Source organism: Borostomias antarcticus, assembly GCF_949987555.1.
Source record: "Borostomias antarcticus genome assembly, chromosome: 17".
Classification (NCBI taxonomy): domain Eukaryota; kingdom Metazoa; phylum Chordata; class Actinopteri; order Stomiiformes; family Stomiidae; genus Borostomias; species Borostomias antarcticus.
This window is the reverse complement of record NC_140250.1, coordinates 15,370,807-15,387,585: the sequence shown is the minus strand read 5'-3', so window position 1 is coordinate 15,387,585 and position 16,779 is coordinate 15,370,807. Positions and strand designations below refer to the sequence as shown.

The following is a 16,779-nucleotide window of genomic DNA, read 5'->3' as shown; positions in this document are numbered from 1 at the left end:
CCCAGCAATGCGCGAGTTTGTTCAAAGAGTGGTGGAGAAACTCAACGTGGGTGCAAACAATGATCGCGTTTCTGTGGTTCAGTACGGCAGAGACCAAGAGGTCCATTTCTATCTGAACACATACACCACAAAAGAAGACATTCTTGCCACTGTCAGAGGGCTGAGGCACAGAGGAGGTAGACCCCTCAACACCGGGGCAGCTCTCCAGTACGTCAGGGACAATGTCTTTACCGCTTCTTCTGGAAGTAGACGCCAAGAGGGCGTTCCCCAGATACTGATTCTTTTGAGCGGGGGGCGGTCCAGTGATAATGTTGATACCCCAGCCACTGGCCTGAAAGAAAGTGGGGTGGTGATCTTTGGCATTGGAACCAGAAATTCCAGCAGAGAGGTTCAAAAGATTGCCACTGATCCAACATATGCCCAGTCTGTGCCTGAATTCTCTGACCTCCCCAGTGTCCAGCAGCAATTTTTCTCCTCACTTGATTCTGCACTTGTTGAGGTGACACACGTAACTCCAACAGTGATAGGTAAGACACAAGCTTGGTTAGAATGTCCCTTAGAGATATTCAGACATGTCTTCTTCAATATCTAGGAGGACTACAACAACACGTTGTTGGTCTCAGGTTCAGTGAAACAATATTGACCTACTTGTACTCTTTTTATTTCTGACGCTCCTAGTGGACCAAAAAACTACTGGAAAGGATGTAGTATTCCTTCTGGATGGTTCAGATGGCACAAGAAATGGATTCCCAGCAATGCGCGACTTTGTTCAGAGAGTGGTGGAGAAACTTGACGTGGGAGGAGACAATGACCGTGTTTCTGTGGTTCAGTACGGCAGAGACCAAGAGGTCCATTTCTATCTGAACACATACACCAGAAAAGAGGACGTTCTTGACACTGTTAGAGGGCTTAGGCACAGAGGAGGTAGACCCCTCAACACTGGGGCAGCTCTCCAGTACGTCAGGGACAATGTGTTTACTGCATCATCTGGTAGTAGGCGCTTGGAAGGTGTTCCACAGATACTGATACTGATGAATGGTGGACGGTCCTTTGACAATGTGGATACACCAGCCTCTTCTCTCAAAGAGCTTGGCGTCTTGGTGTTTGGCATTGGAACAAGGAGCTCTGATAGCAGGGAATTGCAGAGGATATCCAATGAACCAAGTTATGCCCTCTCTGTGTCTGAATTCACCGACCTCCCCAACATCCAAGAGCAGCTCCTCTCCTCCATGAGAACAGTCCGAGTGAAAGTCACACCCACGACACCGACAGTCATAGGTAAGAACGTGATACTCTAGTTAAGGTCTATTGGCGATCACGCCTGAGATTGGGAGTAGTGAAGAGTTTCCTGCAACTGTTGATTAGATGTCCAAGAACCCTTTTGTTTTGATTTCAATTTAAGCATGTATTTCCCCTGTGATAGCTTGAGTATATCTCAGCTCATTACACATTGTATCACTTTGTGGAAACATTTACACATGCGTAGGGAAATGGATGCTTCCAGCGAGGCGTTTGCCTGTGTTCATTGCTCACCCACTCAGTATGTCATGTAACTAATTGTGATGTTGATGTTCCGTAGTTGAGCGTCAGGCTCCCAGGAGGGACCTGGTGTTCTTGCTGGATGGATCTGATGGCACTAGGAACGGTTTCCCAGCAATGCGTGACTTTGTCCAAAGAATAGTGGAAAACCTGAGCTTGGATGACAACAAAGATCGCGTGTCAGTGGTTCAGTACAGCAGAGACACAGCTGTCCAATTCTATCTGAACACGTACACAACAAAGGGAGAGATTGTTGACACTGTGAAAGGTCTGAGGCATAAAGGCGGAAGACCGCTCAACACTGGAGCAGCGCTCCAGTATGTGAGGGACAATGTGTTCACAGCTTCCGCTGGAAGTAGGCGTCTGGAAGGTGTTCCCCAGATACTGATACTGCTGAGTGGTGGGAGGTCGTTTGACAATGTTGACACACCAGCCTCTGCTCTGAAGGAGCTCGGGGTCTTGATCTTTGGAATTGGAACCAGGAGCTCTGACAGCAGAGAGCTGCAGAAGATCTCTCATGATCCCAGTTATGCCCTGTCTGTGTCTGACTTCGCTGACCTTCCCAGTGTCCAACAGCAACTTCTGTCCTCGGTGGAGACAGTGGTCGTTGATGTAACTCCAGAAGCACCAACAGTATTAGGTATGTTTTGTCAATTTTCCCCACAGTCGTGCCCACAATCAGGTCTGACAGGATAGAAGATGAAGCTCAATTTAGTCCTTGCCATACTGGATAAAGAGGTTTATGTTTAGCCATGCCTAAAACTTGAAAAGGTTGTCCCGCCCCTGAAAAGTAGGGATAGTCAACCAGTGTTAGATAGCATGTTTTGTCTAAGTGTCTGCAGAGGTTTAGAGAAGACTTAATGACTGGGACAGAGACGCCACATTTGGCAGGTTCACTAATGGGATCCTTTTCTGTTTTCTCAGTTGATCATGACACTGCCAGAAAGGATGTAGTATTCCTTCTGGATGGTTCTGATGGCACAAGGAATGGATTCCCAGCAATGCGCGAGTTTGTTCAAAGAGTGGTGGAGAAACTCAACGTGGGTGCAAACAATGATCGCGTTTCTGTGGTTCAGTACGGCAGAGACCAAGAGGTCCATTTCTATCTGAACACATACACCACAAAAGAAGACATTCTTGCCACTGTCAGAGGGCTGAGGCACAGAGGAGGTAGACCCCTCAACACCGGGGCAGCTCTCCAGTACGTCAGGGACAATGTCTTTACCGCTTCTTCTGGAAGTAGACGCCAAGAGGGCGTTCCCCAGATACTGATTCTTTTGAGCGGGGGGCGGTCCAGTGATAATGTTGATACCCCAGCCACTGGCCTGAAAGAAAGTGGGGTGGTGATCTTTGGCATTGGAACCAGAAATTCCAGCAGAGAGGTTCAAAAGATTGCCACTGATCCAACATATGCCCAGTCTGTGCCTGAATTCTCTGACCTCCCCAGTGTCCAGCAGCAATTTTTCTCCTCACTTGATTCTGCACTTGTTGAGGTGACACACGTAACTCCAACAGTGATAGGTAAGACACAAGCTTGGTTAGAATGTCCCTTAGAGATATTCAGACATGTCTTCTTCAATATCTAGGAGGACTACAACAACACGTTGTTGGTCTCAGGTTCAGTGAAACAATATTGACCTACTTGTCCTCTTTTTATTCCTGACGCTCCTAGTGGACCAAAGAACTACTGGAAAGGATGTAGTATTCCTTCTGGATGGTTCAGATGGCACAATAAATGGATTCCCAGCAATGCGCGACTTTGTTCAGAGAGTGGTGGAGAAACTTGACGTGGGAGGAGACAATGACCGTGTTTCTGTGGTTCAGTACGGCAGAGACCAAGAGGTCCATTTCTATCTGAACACATACACCAGAAAAGAGGACGTTCTTGACACTGTTAGAGGGCTTAGGCACAGAGGAGGTAGACCCCTCAACACTGGGGCAGCTCTCCAGTACGTCAGGGACAATGTGTTTACTGCATCATCTGGTAGTAGGCGCTTGGAAGGTGTTCCACAGATACTGATACTGATGAATGGTGGACGGTCCTTTGACAATGTGGATACACCAGCCTCTTCTCTCAAAGAGCTTGGCGTCTTGGTGTTTGGCATTGGAACAAGGAGCTCTGATAGCAGGGAATTGCAGAGGATATCCAATGACCCAAGTTATGCCCTCTCTGTGTCTGAATTCACCGACCTCCCCAACATCCAAGAGCAGCTCCTCTCCTCCATGAGAACAGTCCGAGTGAAAGTCACACCCACGACACCGACAGTCATAGGTAAGAACGTGATACTCTAGTTAAGGTCTATTGGCGATCACGCCTGAGATTGGGAGTAGTGAAGAGTTTCCTGCAACTGTTGATTAGATGTCCAAGAACCCTTTTGTTTTGATTTCAGTTTAAGCATGTATTTCCCCTGTGATAGCTTGAGTATATCTCAGCTCATTACACATTGTATCACTTTGTTGAAACATTTACACATGCGTAGGGAAATGGATGCTTCCAGCGAGGCGTTTGCCTGTGTTCATTGCTCACCCACTCAGTATGTCATGTAACTAATTGTGATGTTGATGTTCCGTAGTTGAGCGTCAGGCTCCCAGGAGGGACCTGGTGTTCTTGCTGGATGGATCTGATGGCACTAGGAACGGTTTCCCAGCAATGCGTGACTTTGTCCAAAGAATAGTGGAAAACCTGAGCTTGGATGACAACAAAGATCGCGTGTCAGTGGTTCAGTACAGCAGAGACACAGCTGTCCAATTCTATCTGAACACGTACACAACAAAGGGAGAGATTGTTGACACTGTGAAAGGTCTGAGGCACAAAGGCGGAAGACCGCTCAACACTGGAGCAGCGCTCCAGTATGTGAGGGACAATGTGTTCACAGCTTCCGCTGGAAGTAGGCGTCTGGAAGGTGTTCCCCAGATACTGATACTGCTGAGTGGTGGGAGGTCGTTTGACAATGTTGACACACCAGCCTCTGCTCTGAAGGAGCTCGGGGTCTTGATCTTTGGAATTGGAACCAGGAGCTCTGACAGCAGAGAGCTGCAGAAGATCTCTCATGATCCCAGTTATGCCCTGTCTGTGTCTGACTTCGCTGACCTTCCCAGTGTCCAACAGCAACTTCTGTCCTCGGTGGAGACAGTGGTCGTTGATGTAACTCCAGAAGCACCAACAGTATTAGGTATGTTTTGTCAATTTTCCCCACAGTCGTGCCCACAATCAGGTCTGACAGGATAGAAGATGAAGCTCAATTTAGTCCTTGCCGTAATGCAAAAAGAGGTTTATGTTTAGCCATGCCTAAAACTTGAAAAGGTTGTCCCGCCCCTGAAAAGTAGGGATAGTCAACCAGTGTTAGATAGCATGTTTTGTCTAAGTGTCTGCAGAGGTTTAGAGAAGACTTAATGACTGGGACAGAGACGCCACATTTGGCAGGTTTCACTAACGGGATCCTTTTCTGTTTTCTCAGTTGATCATGACACTGCCAGAAAGGATGTAGTATTCCTTCTGGATGGTTCTGATGGCTCAAGGAATGGATTCCCAGCAATGCGCGAGTTTGTTCAAAGAGTGGTGGAGAATCTCAACGTGGGTGCAAACAATGATCGCGTTTCTGTGGTTCAGTACGGCAGAGACCAAGAGGTCCATTTCTATCTGAACACATACACCACAAAAGAAGACATTCTTGCCACTGTCAGAGGGCTGAGGCACAGAGGAGGTAGACCCCTCAACACCGGGGCAGCTCTCCAGTACGTCAGGGACAATGTCTTTACCGCTTCTTCTGGAAGTAGACGCAAAGAGGGCGTTCCCCAGATACTGATTCTTTTGAGCGGGGGGCGGTCCAGTGATAATGTTGATACCCCAGCCACTGGCCTGAAAGAAAGTGGGGTGGTGATCTTTGGCATTGGAACCAGAAATTCCAGCAGAGAGGTTCAAAAGATTGCCACTGATCCAACATATGCCCAGTCTGTGCCTGAATTCTCTGACCTCCCCAGTGTCCAGCAGCAATTTTTCTCCTCACTTGATTCTGCACTTGTTGAGGTGACACACGTAACTCCAACAGTGATAGGTAAGACACAAGCTTGGTTAGAATGTCCCTTAGAGATATTCAGACATGTCTTCTTCAATATCTAGGAGGACTACAACAACACGTTGTTGGTCTCAGGTTCAGTGAAACAATATTGACCTACTTGTCCTCTTTTTATTCCTGACGCTCCTAGTGGACCAAAGAACTACTGGAAAGGATGTAGTATTCCTTCTGGATGGTTCAGATGGCACAATAAATGGATTCCCAGCAATGCGCGACTTTGTTCAGAGAGTGGTGGAGAAACTTGACGTGGGAGGAGACAATGACCGTGTTTCTGTGGTTCAGTACGGCAGAGACCAAGAGGTCCATTTCTATCTGAACACATACACCAGAAAAGAGGACGTTCTTGACACTGTTAGAGGGCTTAGGCACAGAGGAGGTAGACCCCTCAACACTGGGGCAGCTCTCCAGTACGTCAGGGACAATGTGTTTACTGCATCATCTGGTAGTAGGCGCTTGGAAGGTGTTCCACAGATACTGATACTGATGAATGGTGGACGGTCCTTTGACAATGTGGATACACCAGCCTCTTCTCTCAAAGAGCTTGGCGTCTTGGTGTTTGGCATTGGAACAAGGAGCTCTGATAGCAGGGAATTGCAGAGGATATCCAATGACCCAAGTTATGCCCTCTCTGTGTCTGAATTCACCGACCTCCCCAACATCCAAGAGCAGCTCCTCTCCTCCATGAGAACAGTCCGAGTGAAAGTCACACCCACGACACCGACAGTCATAGGTAAGAACGTGATACTCTAGTTAAGGTCTATTGGCGATCACGCCTGAGATTGGGAGTAGTGAAGAGTTTCCTGCAACTGTTGATTAGATGTCCAAGAACCCTTTTGTTTTGATTTCAATTTAAGCATGTATTTCCCCTGTGATAGCTTGAGTATATCTCAGCTCATTACACATTGTATCACTTTGTTGAAACATTTACACATGCGTAGGGAAATGGATGCTTCCAGCGAGGCGTTTGCCTGTGTTCATTGCTCACCCACTCAGTATGTCATGTAACTAATTGTGATGTTGATGTTCCGTAGTTGAGCGTCAGGCTCCCAGGAGGGACCTGGTGTTCTTGCTGGATGGATCTGATGGCACTAGGAACGGTTTCCCAGCAATGCGTGACTTTGTCCAAAGAATAGTGGAAAACCTGAGCTTGGATGACAACAAAGATTGCGTGTCAGTGGTTCAGTACAGCAGAGACACAGCTGTCCAATTCTATCTGAACACGTACACAACAAAGGGAGAGATTGTTGACACTGTGAAAGGTCTGAGGCACAAAGGCGGAAGACCGCTCAACACTGGAGCAGCGCTCCAGTATGTGAGGGACAATGTGTTCACAGCTTCCGCTGGAAGTAGGCGTCTGGAAGGTGTTCCCCAGATACTGATACTGCTGAGTGGTGGGAGGTCGTTTGACAATGTTGACACACCAGCCTCTGCTCTGAAGGAGCTCGGGGTCTTGATCTTTGGAATTGGAACCAGGAGCTCTGACAGCAGAGAGCTGCAGAAGATCTCTCATGATCCCAGTTATGCCCTGTCTGTGTCTGACTTCGCTGACCTTCCCAGTGTCCAACAGCAACTTCTGTCCTCGGTGGAGACAGTGGTCGTTGATGTAACTCCAGAAGCACCAACAGTATTAGGTATGTTTTGTCAATTTTCCCCACAGTCGTGCCCACAATCAGGTCTGACAGGATAGAAGATGAAGCTCAATTTAGTCCTTGCCGTAATGCAAAAAGAGGTTTATGTTTAGCCATGCCTAAAACTTGAAAAGGTTGTCCCGCCCCTGAAAAGTAGGGATAGTCAACCAGTGTTAGATAGCATGTTTTGTCTAAGTGTCTGCAGAGGTTTAGAGAAGACTTAATGACTGGGACAGAGACGCCACATTTGGCAGGTTTCACTAACGGGATCCTTTTCTGTTTTCTCAGTTGATCATGACACTGCCAGAAAGGATGTAGTATTCCTTCTGGATGGTTCTGATGGCTCAAGGAATGGATTCCCAGCAATGCGCGAGTTTGTTCAAAGAGTGGTGGAGAATCTCAACGTGGGTGCAAACAATGATCGCGTTTCTGTGGTTCAGTACGGCAGAGACCAAGAGGTCCATTTCTATCTGAACACATACACCACAAAAGAAGACATTCTTGCCACTGTCAGAGGGCTGAGGCACAGAGGAGGTAGACCCCTCAACACCGGGGCAGCTCTCCAGTACGTCAGGGACAATGTCTTTACCGCTTCTTCTGGAAGTAGACGCCAAGAGGGCGTTCCCCAGATACTGATTCTTTTGAGCGGGGGGCGGTCCAGTGATAATGTTGATACCCCAGCCACTGGCCTGAAAGAAAGTGGGGTGGTGATCTTTGGCATTGGAACCAGAAATTCCAGCAGAGAGGTTCAAAAGATTGCCACTGATCCAACGTATGCCCAGTCTGTGCCTGAATTCTCTGACCTCCCCAGTGTCCAGCAGCAATTTTTCTCCTCACTTGATTCTGCACTTGTTGAGGTGACACACGTAACTCCAACAGTGATAGGTAAGACACAAGCTTGGTTAGAATGTCCCTTAGAGATATTCAGACATGTCTTCTTCAATATCTAGGAGGACTACAACAACACGTTGTTGGTCTCAGGTTCAGTGAGACAATATTGACCTACTTGTCCTCTTTTTATTTCTGATGCTCCTAGTGGACCAAAAAACTACTGGAAAGGATGTAGTATTCCTTCTGGATGGTTCAAATGGCACAAGAAATGGATTCCCAGCAATGCGCGACTTTGTTCAGAGAGTGGTGGAGAAACTTGACGTCGGAGGAGACAATGACCGCGTTTCTGTGGTTCAGTACGGCAGAGACCAAGAGGTCCATTTCTATCTGAACACATACACCAGAAAAGAGGACGTTCTTGACACTGTTAGAGGGCTTAGGCACAGAGGAGGTAGACCCATCAACACTGGGGCAGCTCTCCAGTACGTCAGGGACAATGTGTTTATTGCATCATCTGGTAGTAGGCGCTTGGAAGGTGTTCCACAGATACTGATACTGGTGAATGGTGGACGGTCCTTTGACAATGTGGATACACCAGCCTCTTCTCTCAAAGAGCTTGGCGTCTTGGTGTTTGGCATTGGAACAAGGAGCTCTGATAGCAGGGAATTGCAGAGGATATCCAATGACCCAAGTTATGCCCTCTCTGTGTCTGAATTCACCGACCTCCCCAACATCCAAGAGCAGCTCCTCTCCTCCATGAGAACAGTCCGAGTGAAAGTCACACCCACGACACCGACAGTCATAGGTAAGAACGTGATACTCTAGTCAAGGTCCATTGGCGATCACACCTGAGATTGGGAGTAGTGAAGAGTTTCCTGCAACTGTTGATTAGATGTCCAAGAACCCTTTTGTTTTGATTTCAATTTAAGCATGTATTTCCCCTTTGATAGCTTGAGTGTATCTCAGCTCATTACACATTGTATCACTTTGTTGAAACATTTACACATGCGTAGGGAAATGGATGCTTCCAGCGAGGCGTTTGCCTGTGTTTTGTACATTGCTCACCCACTCAGTATGTCATGTAACTAATTGTGATGTTGATGTTCTGTAGTTGAGCGTCAGGCTCCCAGGAGGGACCTGGTGTTCTTGCTGGATGGATCTGATGGCACTAGGAACGGATTCCCAGCAATGCGTGACTTTGTCCAAAGAATAGTGGAAAACCTGAGCTTGGATGACAACAAAGATCGCGTATCAGTGGTTCAGTACAGCAGAGACACAGCTGTCCAATTCTATCTGAACACGTACACAACAAAGGGAGAGATTGTTGACACTGTGAAAGGTCTGAGGCACAAAGGCGGAAGACCGCTCAACACTGGAGCAGCGCTCCAGTATGTGAGGGACAATGTGTTCACAGCTTCCGCTGGAAGTAGACATCTGGAAGGTGTTCCCCAGATACTGATACTGCTGAGTGGTGGAAGGTCGTTTGACAATGTTGACACACCAGCCTCTGCTCTGAAGGAGCTCGGGGTCTTGATCTTTGGAATTGGAACCAGGAGCTCTGACAGCAGAGAGCTGCAGAAGATCTCTCATGATCCCAGTTATGCCCTGTCTGTGTCTGACTTTGCTGACCTTCCCAGTGTCCAACAGCAACTTCTGTCCTCGGTGGAGACAGTGGTCGTTGATGTAACTCCAGAATCACCAACAGTATTAGGTATGTTTTGTCAATTTCCCCCACAGTCGTGCCCACAATCAGGTCTGACAGGATAGAAGAAGAAGCTCAATTTAGTCCTTGCCATACTGGAAAAAGAGGTTTATGTTTAGCCATGCCTTAAACTTGAAAAGGTTGTCCCACCCCTCAAAAGTAGGGATAGTCAACCAGTGTTAGATAGCATGTTTTGTCTAAGTGTCTGCAGAGGTTTAGAGAAGACTTAATGACTGGGACAGACACGCCACATTTGGCAGGTTTCACTAACAGGATCCTTTTCTGTTTTCTCAGTTGATCATGACACTGCCAGAAAGGATGTAGTATTCCTTCTGGATGGTTCTGATGGCACAAGGAATGGATTTCCAGAAATGCGCGAGTTTGTTCAAAGAGTGGTGGAGAAACTCAACGTGGGTGCAAACAATGATCGCGTTTCTGTGGTTCAGTACGGCAGAGACCAAGAGGTCCATTTCTATCTGAACACATACACCACAAAAGAAGACATTCTTACCACTGTCAGAGGGCTGAGGCACAGAGGAGGTAGACCCCTCAATACCGGGGCAGCTCTCCAGTACGTCAGGGACAATGTCTTCACCGCTTCTTCTGGAAGTAGGCGCCAAAAGGGCGTTCCCCAGATACTGATTCTTTTGAGCGGGGGGCGCTCCAGTGATAAAACTGATACCCCAGCCTTTGCACTGAAACAACTTGGAGTTAAGATCTTCGGTCTTGGTTTACGAGGATCAGACAAAATAGAGCTGCAACGTATTTCTTTTAGTCCAAGTTATGCTCTTTCAGTGTCTGAGTTCAGTGATCTTTCAAACATCCAAGAGGAACTCCTCTCCAAAGTTGACACTTTTGATTTAAGCTCAATGGGTAAGATTCCCTGTTAAGAAAAGTGTTGCCAAAGTCATATCTTGTACATTTTTATTTTCATTATAATACCTCTTAACAATTAGCATTTTGCTTAAAATCCTTCTTTCCTTAGTTATCATACCCTTTTAGCTTGAAAGAATGTCTGTGTTATGTGTTTCAATACTTCAATTAGCAGAATGTTTACATTTAAATCTTTCTATTAATATTTATTCATAAATCCAAGTGAGTGTGTACACTCTTGAATTCAACGGTTAGAATTGCTTTCTTTTTCTTTTAATAGGTGAAACCTTGTTGGGACCTAAAGACATTGTTTTTCTATTGGATGGTTCTGACGGCACAAGGCATGGCTTCCGAGAAATGCGTGAATTTGTTCACCGAGTGGTGGAGTCACTCAATGTGGGAGTGAACAATGTCAGAATATCTGTTGTCCAGTACAGCAGAGGTCAAGAAGTCAGTTTCTATCTCAACACATATGCCACAAAAAAGGATATTCTTGATGCTATAAGCGGTTTGAGGCACAGAGGAGGTAGACCCCTCAACACCGGTGCAGCTCTCCAGTATGTCAAGGACAATGTCTTTACTGTTTCTTCTGGAAGTAGGCGCCAAGAGGCTGTCCCTCAGATACTGATTCTGTTGAGTGGGGACCGGTCCAATGATGCAGTTGGCCAAGCTGCCATTAATTTGAAAGATCTTGGAGTTCAGAGTATTGGCATTACCATGAAGTCGGCTGATTCCAGAGAAATGCAAACAATCACATCAGATCCTCAGCTCATCCTTCAAGCAAGAGACTTTTCAGATTTGCAAGGCCTGCAGCTCGATCTTTTATCTTCCATTACTCAAGTCTCCAGTCCTAATTTATTAGGTAAATTATATATCATTACAATTGTTATTCTCCTCATGAATAGTGTCAGACAAGTTTACTGTTTTGGTATTCTTATAACAGTCTCCTAAAATATATTTCCCTGAAGAGGAAATAGTCTGTGTAAACATTGCAAAACCACTGACTTATTTAATCACTGATATTTCAGACTTGTTTGGGGTTCTTCCCCATCTATTCTAGGTTTTAAGGGTATTTTTGAGTCTGCACATTGCTCCACACCAGCTTAAGAGGGCCCTCTATTCACTTTTGTTGTGGTATGTTTCCTTTTTAGGCCAATACTTGTTTTCAGTTCCTATAAAAAAAACATACAAAAAGATAAGCCTGCTCTCAATACCTAGCATTTGAATGATCAAATGTTAGCTCCCTTCAATGTTTAATTTCTGTCTAACATGTTCTTCAAGATTTGCATAAAATCTTGATTATGCTTTTATTTCATATTTTCATTTTACCCCAACATTTACTTACATGAATCTGCAGCTGTCTTCTGTATTTCTTTAAAGCATCCAGAGTAGGCTACTTTGTCCAAACTTTTCCTTCATCAACTTAATTATGTCCTTTATTTAAGCCTCAGCTTGTTGTCTATTCCTAAAATAGCCAATGATCTAAAATAGGCATTTTTTCCCAATACAATACCTTGATTTAATTGAGCTGCAATTTCTCTTAAGAGACAATCATTGTCATGACATGAAATTTTAATTTAGTTGATATTTCACTTCTAAAAGGAAGGCTACTTAATGTACTCATACTTTGTTACAAAAGTAGTAGAGAACCTCAATGTAGAAGAACGACACGTGGTCCACTATACTGTAGTGGAACTCCAGAAGTTAATTTCGTTCTGAACACATACTCAACAAAGAGGAAACTTCTTGACTTTGTTGGGAAGCTTAGGCACAATGGAGGCACACCTTTCAACTCCGGGGCAACTCTCAAGTATGTGAGGGACAATGACAGTTCTGCTGGAAGTAGACGCCTTATTGGAGTTTCACAGCTTTTAGTTATATTAGTTGAGATCCATCCAAAGTCCCAGTCCGCAGTCCTGCTTATGCTCTCTGAAGTAACAAGGAATCATGGTCATTGTCATTGGATCAGAAGATGCTGACGAGGAGCTCCAAAGTCTTTCTTTCAAACCCTCTTTAGTACTTAAGTTTTTAGAATACTTTAAACTTTATAGATTATTAAAATATGCTTGTTGTCAATGAGACTAACTGCAGCGGAAAATGCTGGCATTTTGGTGAAAGAAGGTACAGTATGTCAAGAATACTTGAGTAAGGCTCATGAATCCTTTGTGAATCATGAAATTGTCCCTCAACTTAGTTGCTTGGCATTGTTCTTAAATTTAAGAACAATGAATCATGTTTCTGGAGCTTGCCCTTGCTGAAAGCCAGACTTGTTGTCCTGAATTTTCTGGCTCAGATGCTTTCACTTTGACAAATATTATTTTGTAGAATCTTGGTGATTAAAAAAAATAAATCTTAATGTGCCATTGTCCTCATATAAGGACAGTGTGCTAAGTGCTCCAGCAATTTATGGCATGAGATGATGCCTTATCCAGCTCTAAACTTGCTTTCTTAACCAGCATTTTAAGTAAATGTGGAATTAATATACAGTACACACATACTGCATTGATTTTGCTGGAATTGTGTGTGCAGGAATTATTTAAACGATTCACTTGTGCAATGCTCAATCGCTAACGCACGATAAACTCTCACCCTTGAGATGTCTGAGAGGTCTGGCAAAAAGTTGAATCTCTGTGTGAAATATTCTCCCCAGCAGAATCCTATACGGGACAGCGTGATTTAGTTTTCCTCATTGATGGCTCCGATGACAGCCATCGTGGGTTTCCTGCTATGCGCGACTTTGTGCGAAGAGTCGTGGAAAATCTTGATGTGGCCGAAAATAGGGACAGAGTTGCTGTTGTCCAGTTCAGCAAAGAAACTGAAGTGTACTTCTACTTGAGTTCATATGCAACAAAGGAGATTGTCATCAGCAAGATTCGCACTTTAAGACACAAAGGTGGAAGACAACGTAACACTGGAACAGCTCTGCAGTATATCCAAGACAATGTATTTTCTACATTGTCTGGCAGCCGTCATCTTGAGGGAATTCCACAAGTACTGATTCTGCTCTCAGGAGGACCTTCCAGTGATAGCATTTTGCAACAGGCTGCATCACTCAAAGATCTTAATATTTTGAGCTTCAACATTGGGACAGACTCCTCTGGTCTTCCCACCACTGCTACTAAAACCAGCTTTGTTTATCCAATTACTGACTTTGGTGAGCTCCCAGACACCTTACCAGATGTACTTTTCAATTTACAACATGCCACACGCGTAGGTAAGTTTTCATGCAAGATCTTCCCCGTTGTTACTACATTTAAAAAAAGTGTAAATAGTGTTTCCCTTTTATGGATCCAGTGGTTAGAAATGAGTTTCCCACCATGAAAGACTTCATATACATAGAGTAGATTAAGCTAGTAAAGCTTAATCTGAAAGAGACCAAAGACAGAGTTTCCATTTTCCAGTAAGACATTGAATGCCATGCCAGGCATTACACAAAAGGCGACAGACCCATCAACACTGGTGCTGCCCTTTGGTACATCAGAGATAATGTCTTTAGCCTTGTCTGGAAGTAGGTACCAAGAGGGTGCTCCCCCGATACTTATTTTGCTTAGTGGTGGAAGATCTAATGATCGTTTTACACCCTGTGTGATGGAGCTCAAGCACATCGGCCTTATAAATACTAACTCTAGTGAAATTGAGGTCATTCCAAATTCCATAATGAAACCTTTTCTGTCCATGATGAGCGAAACCTACAAAATATCCAGACAGAGCTGTTCTCTGCCATATTAAGAACTGTCAAAGCCAGGTATCCTGACGCAACTACCTTAATTGATCCAGGAGGTAAGACTTTTGAAAGGATTGATTGTGGTATTCAATCATCTTTCAAAAAGGATATTCAAGACTGATCTGAAAACACTCTTTTCAGTCCATTTTTTGATCTAATGCATAATGGGGATGAATAGCAGTGATTCATTGTTTCTCATCTCCCTTCTCTTTTCAGAGTCCCAGGGTCCAAGGAAGGATGTGGTCTTCCTCGTGGATGGCTCAGATGGCGTTGGAAGGGAGTTCCCCATCATCCAGGAGTTCATCCGCAGAATTGTAGAGAACCTCAACGTGGGTGAGAAGAAGATCCGGATTGGTGTGGTGCAGTACGGCGACTCTCCATCAGCAGATATCTATCTGAACTCCCATACTACCAAAGAGGGGGTATTGAATGCCATCAAGGAACTGAAACAGCGAGGAGGGAGGCACCGTAACCTGGGCCAGGCTGTGGAGTTTGTCAGTCGAGATGTGTTAACAGCTGCACGTGGAGGCAGAAAGCAAGAGGGTGTCCAACAATTTGTGATTGTCGTGTCTGGGGGAAGGTCCTCTGATGACGTCCGTCAGGCTGCAACATCAATGAAGCAGTCTGGGGTTTTGCCCTTCAGCATTGGGACCAGAGATGCTGACCAACAAGAGCTCCAGGTGGTCTCCTATGTTCCTAACTTTGCCTACACCGTGGATGACTTCCCTGGCCTATACACAGTCCAGGACACACTGATCTCCACACTAACAGAGTTGTCGGATGACGACATCGCCAAGCTGCGTCCTGTATTCCCAAGTTTCACAGGTAAGGCTTGTTACTGGTGTCCTTTTTGGGATTGACTTTTTGCAGTGATTAGGCTAACCTAAAGAACTAACCTAATGTTCTCTCACAGTTCCAACCACAGAAGTAACTAGAGGAGACAAGAGGGATGTGGTGTTCCTCATTGATGGCACAACAGCAGTTCGCAATGAGTTCCCCGCTATCCGTGATATGATCAAGAGGGTAGTCGACAAGCTGGATGTGGGGCTGGACTGGGTCCGGGTGTCAGTGGTGCAGTACAGCGATGATGCCAAGGTGGAATTCCTTCTGAATGAATTCTCAACTAAAGATGAAGTCCGCCAGGCTGTATCAAGGCTCAGGAGCAGAGGTGGGAACCAGCTCAACACAGGCCGCGCTCTCAACTGGGTCTCCAAGAACATCTACCAGAGGTCAGCCGGTAGTCGTATTGAGGATGCAGTACCACAGTTCCTCATCCTAGTCACTGGGGGCAAGTCCACGGATGATGTCTCTGGTCCAGCTAACCAGCTGAAGTCCAACCTGGTTGCCCCTCTAGCCATTGGGGCGAAGAATGCCGACCCCAACGAACTGAGGCAGATTGCATTGAAGCCAGAGTTGACCTACACAGTCAGTAACTTTGGGCAACTTCCAAGTGTGGAGCAGCAACTCATTGCTTCAGTCAACACCATGACCACTTCAGACATCTCCAGCAGTTTTGTTCCACCCTCTGTGGATATTCGTAAGTGATTCTAAAGCTTTGCATATTGTTAGGTGATGATATCCTGTAAATTATTATTGTAGTTAAGTTTATGTGACAAAAAACAAGGTGAAGACTGAAAAGTCAATATTTAGTTATTAGTGTTATACATTGTCTTCAAATCTTTTTATTGACAAAATAAGCAACTCAACTTGCTTGTTTTTCTTGTTAAAAAGGTAATCTCCACATGGGGCGAAAGGACATCATTTTCCTCATTGATGGCTCAGAGACTACAGGCTCTTCTGGTATTGCTCACATCCGTGACTTCATTCTGAACATAGTCCAGCAACTCGATGTCCAGCCTGACCAGGTGCGAGTGGCTGTTGTCCAATATGCAGACAATGTCAAGACTGAGTTCTCTCTCAACTCCCACAACAACAAGCCAGCTGTACTCTCAGCCATCAAGAGACTTCGCCAGATGGGCGGTCGGTCTTCACACTTGGCAGAAGCCATCGAGTATGTAGTCCGGAATGAGCTTAAAGCTTCAGCAGGTGTCCGGCTGGCTGAAGCCTCCCAGCATCTTGTGGTTCTCACTGCTGGACAGTCCCCATCAGACGTGTCTGTGTACGGGCCTCTGCTCAAGGGATCCCGAGTCAACTGCATTGGTATTGGGGCTGGCGCTGCGGATACAAGGCAGCTGACCCAAATAGCTACCAGCCCAGAAGATGTTCTCCGAGTGCCATCCTTCCCCAACCTGCCTGTCATCAAGGACAGGTTCATCTCCAGGCTCAATGGGACCATCCCAGAGGAGCCCCCAACAATTTATGAGGACAGTAAGTACATTTATAGTCAACAACAACAGTAACAATTAATTCACATAGTAATGCTGAAATAAATAATTACCTGAAAGC

The 16,779-nt window shown here is 45.5% G+C and overlaps 3 protein-coding genes across 3 annotated transcripts in view; all 3 read left to right on the top strand.

Moving 5' to 3' along the window:
- The window catches only part of LOC311320515 (collagen alpha-3(VI) chain-like), a gene marked incomplete at its 5' end in the record, with an annotated part of 99,929 nt that overhangs the window by 61,026 nt on the left and 22,124 nt on the right, over positions 1–16,779 (top strand). The window contains 3 exons of the mRNA XM_084452280.1: positions 14,590–15,198; positions 15,287–15,910; positions 16,105–16,701. Coding sequence (XP_084308406.1) covers positions 14,590–15,198; positions 15,287–15,910; positions 16,105–16,701 — 1,830 coding nt within the window. The remainder of the gene's footprint in view (positions 1–14,589; positions 15,199–15,286; positions 15,911–16,104; positions 16,702–16,779) is intronic.
- Positions 8–5,775, top strand: LOC311319885 (collagen alpha-3(VI) chain-like; the record flags this gene model as incomplete). Its single annotated transcript, XM_084451515.1, has 8 exons — positions 8–527; positions 679–1,278; positions 1,580–2,179; positions 2,464–3,060; positions 3,212–3,811; positions 4,113–4,712; positions 4,998–5,575; positions 5,746–5,775. 8 exons carry the CDS (start codon positions 8–10, stop codon positions 5,773–5,775), a joined length of 4,125 nt encoding a protein of 1,374 aa, XP_084307641.1.
- Positions 9,080–13,993, top strand: LOC311319884 (collagen alpha-3(VI) chain-like; the record flags this gene model as incomplete). Its single annotated transcript, XM_084451514.1, has 5 exons — positions 9,080–9,083; positions 9,186–9,785; positions 10,071–10,649; positions 13,303–13,554; positions 13,944–13,993. The coding sequence occupies 5 exons, from the start codon at positions 9,080–9,082 to the stop codon at positions 13,991–13,993; spliced, it is 1,485 nt and encodes a 494-aa protein (XP_084307640.1).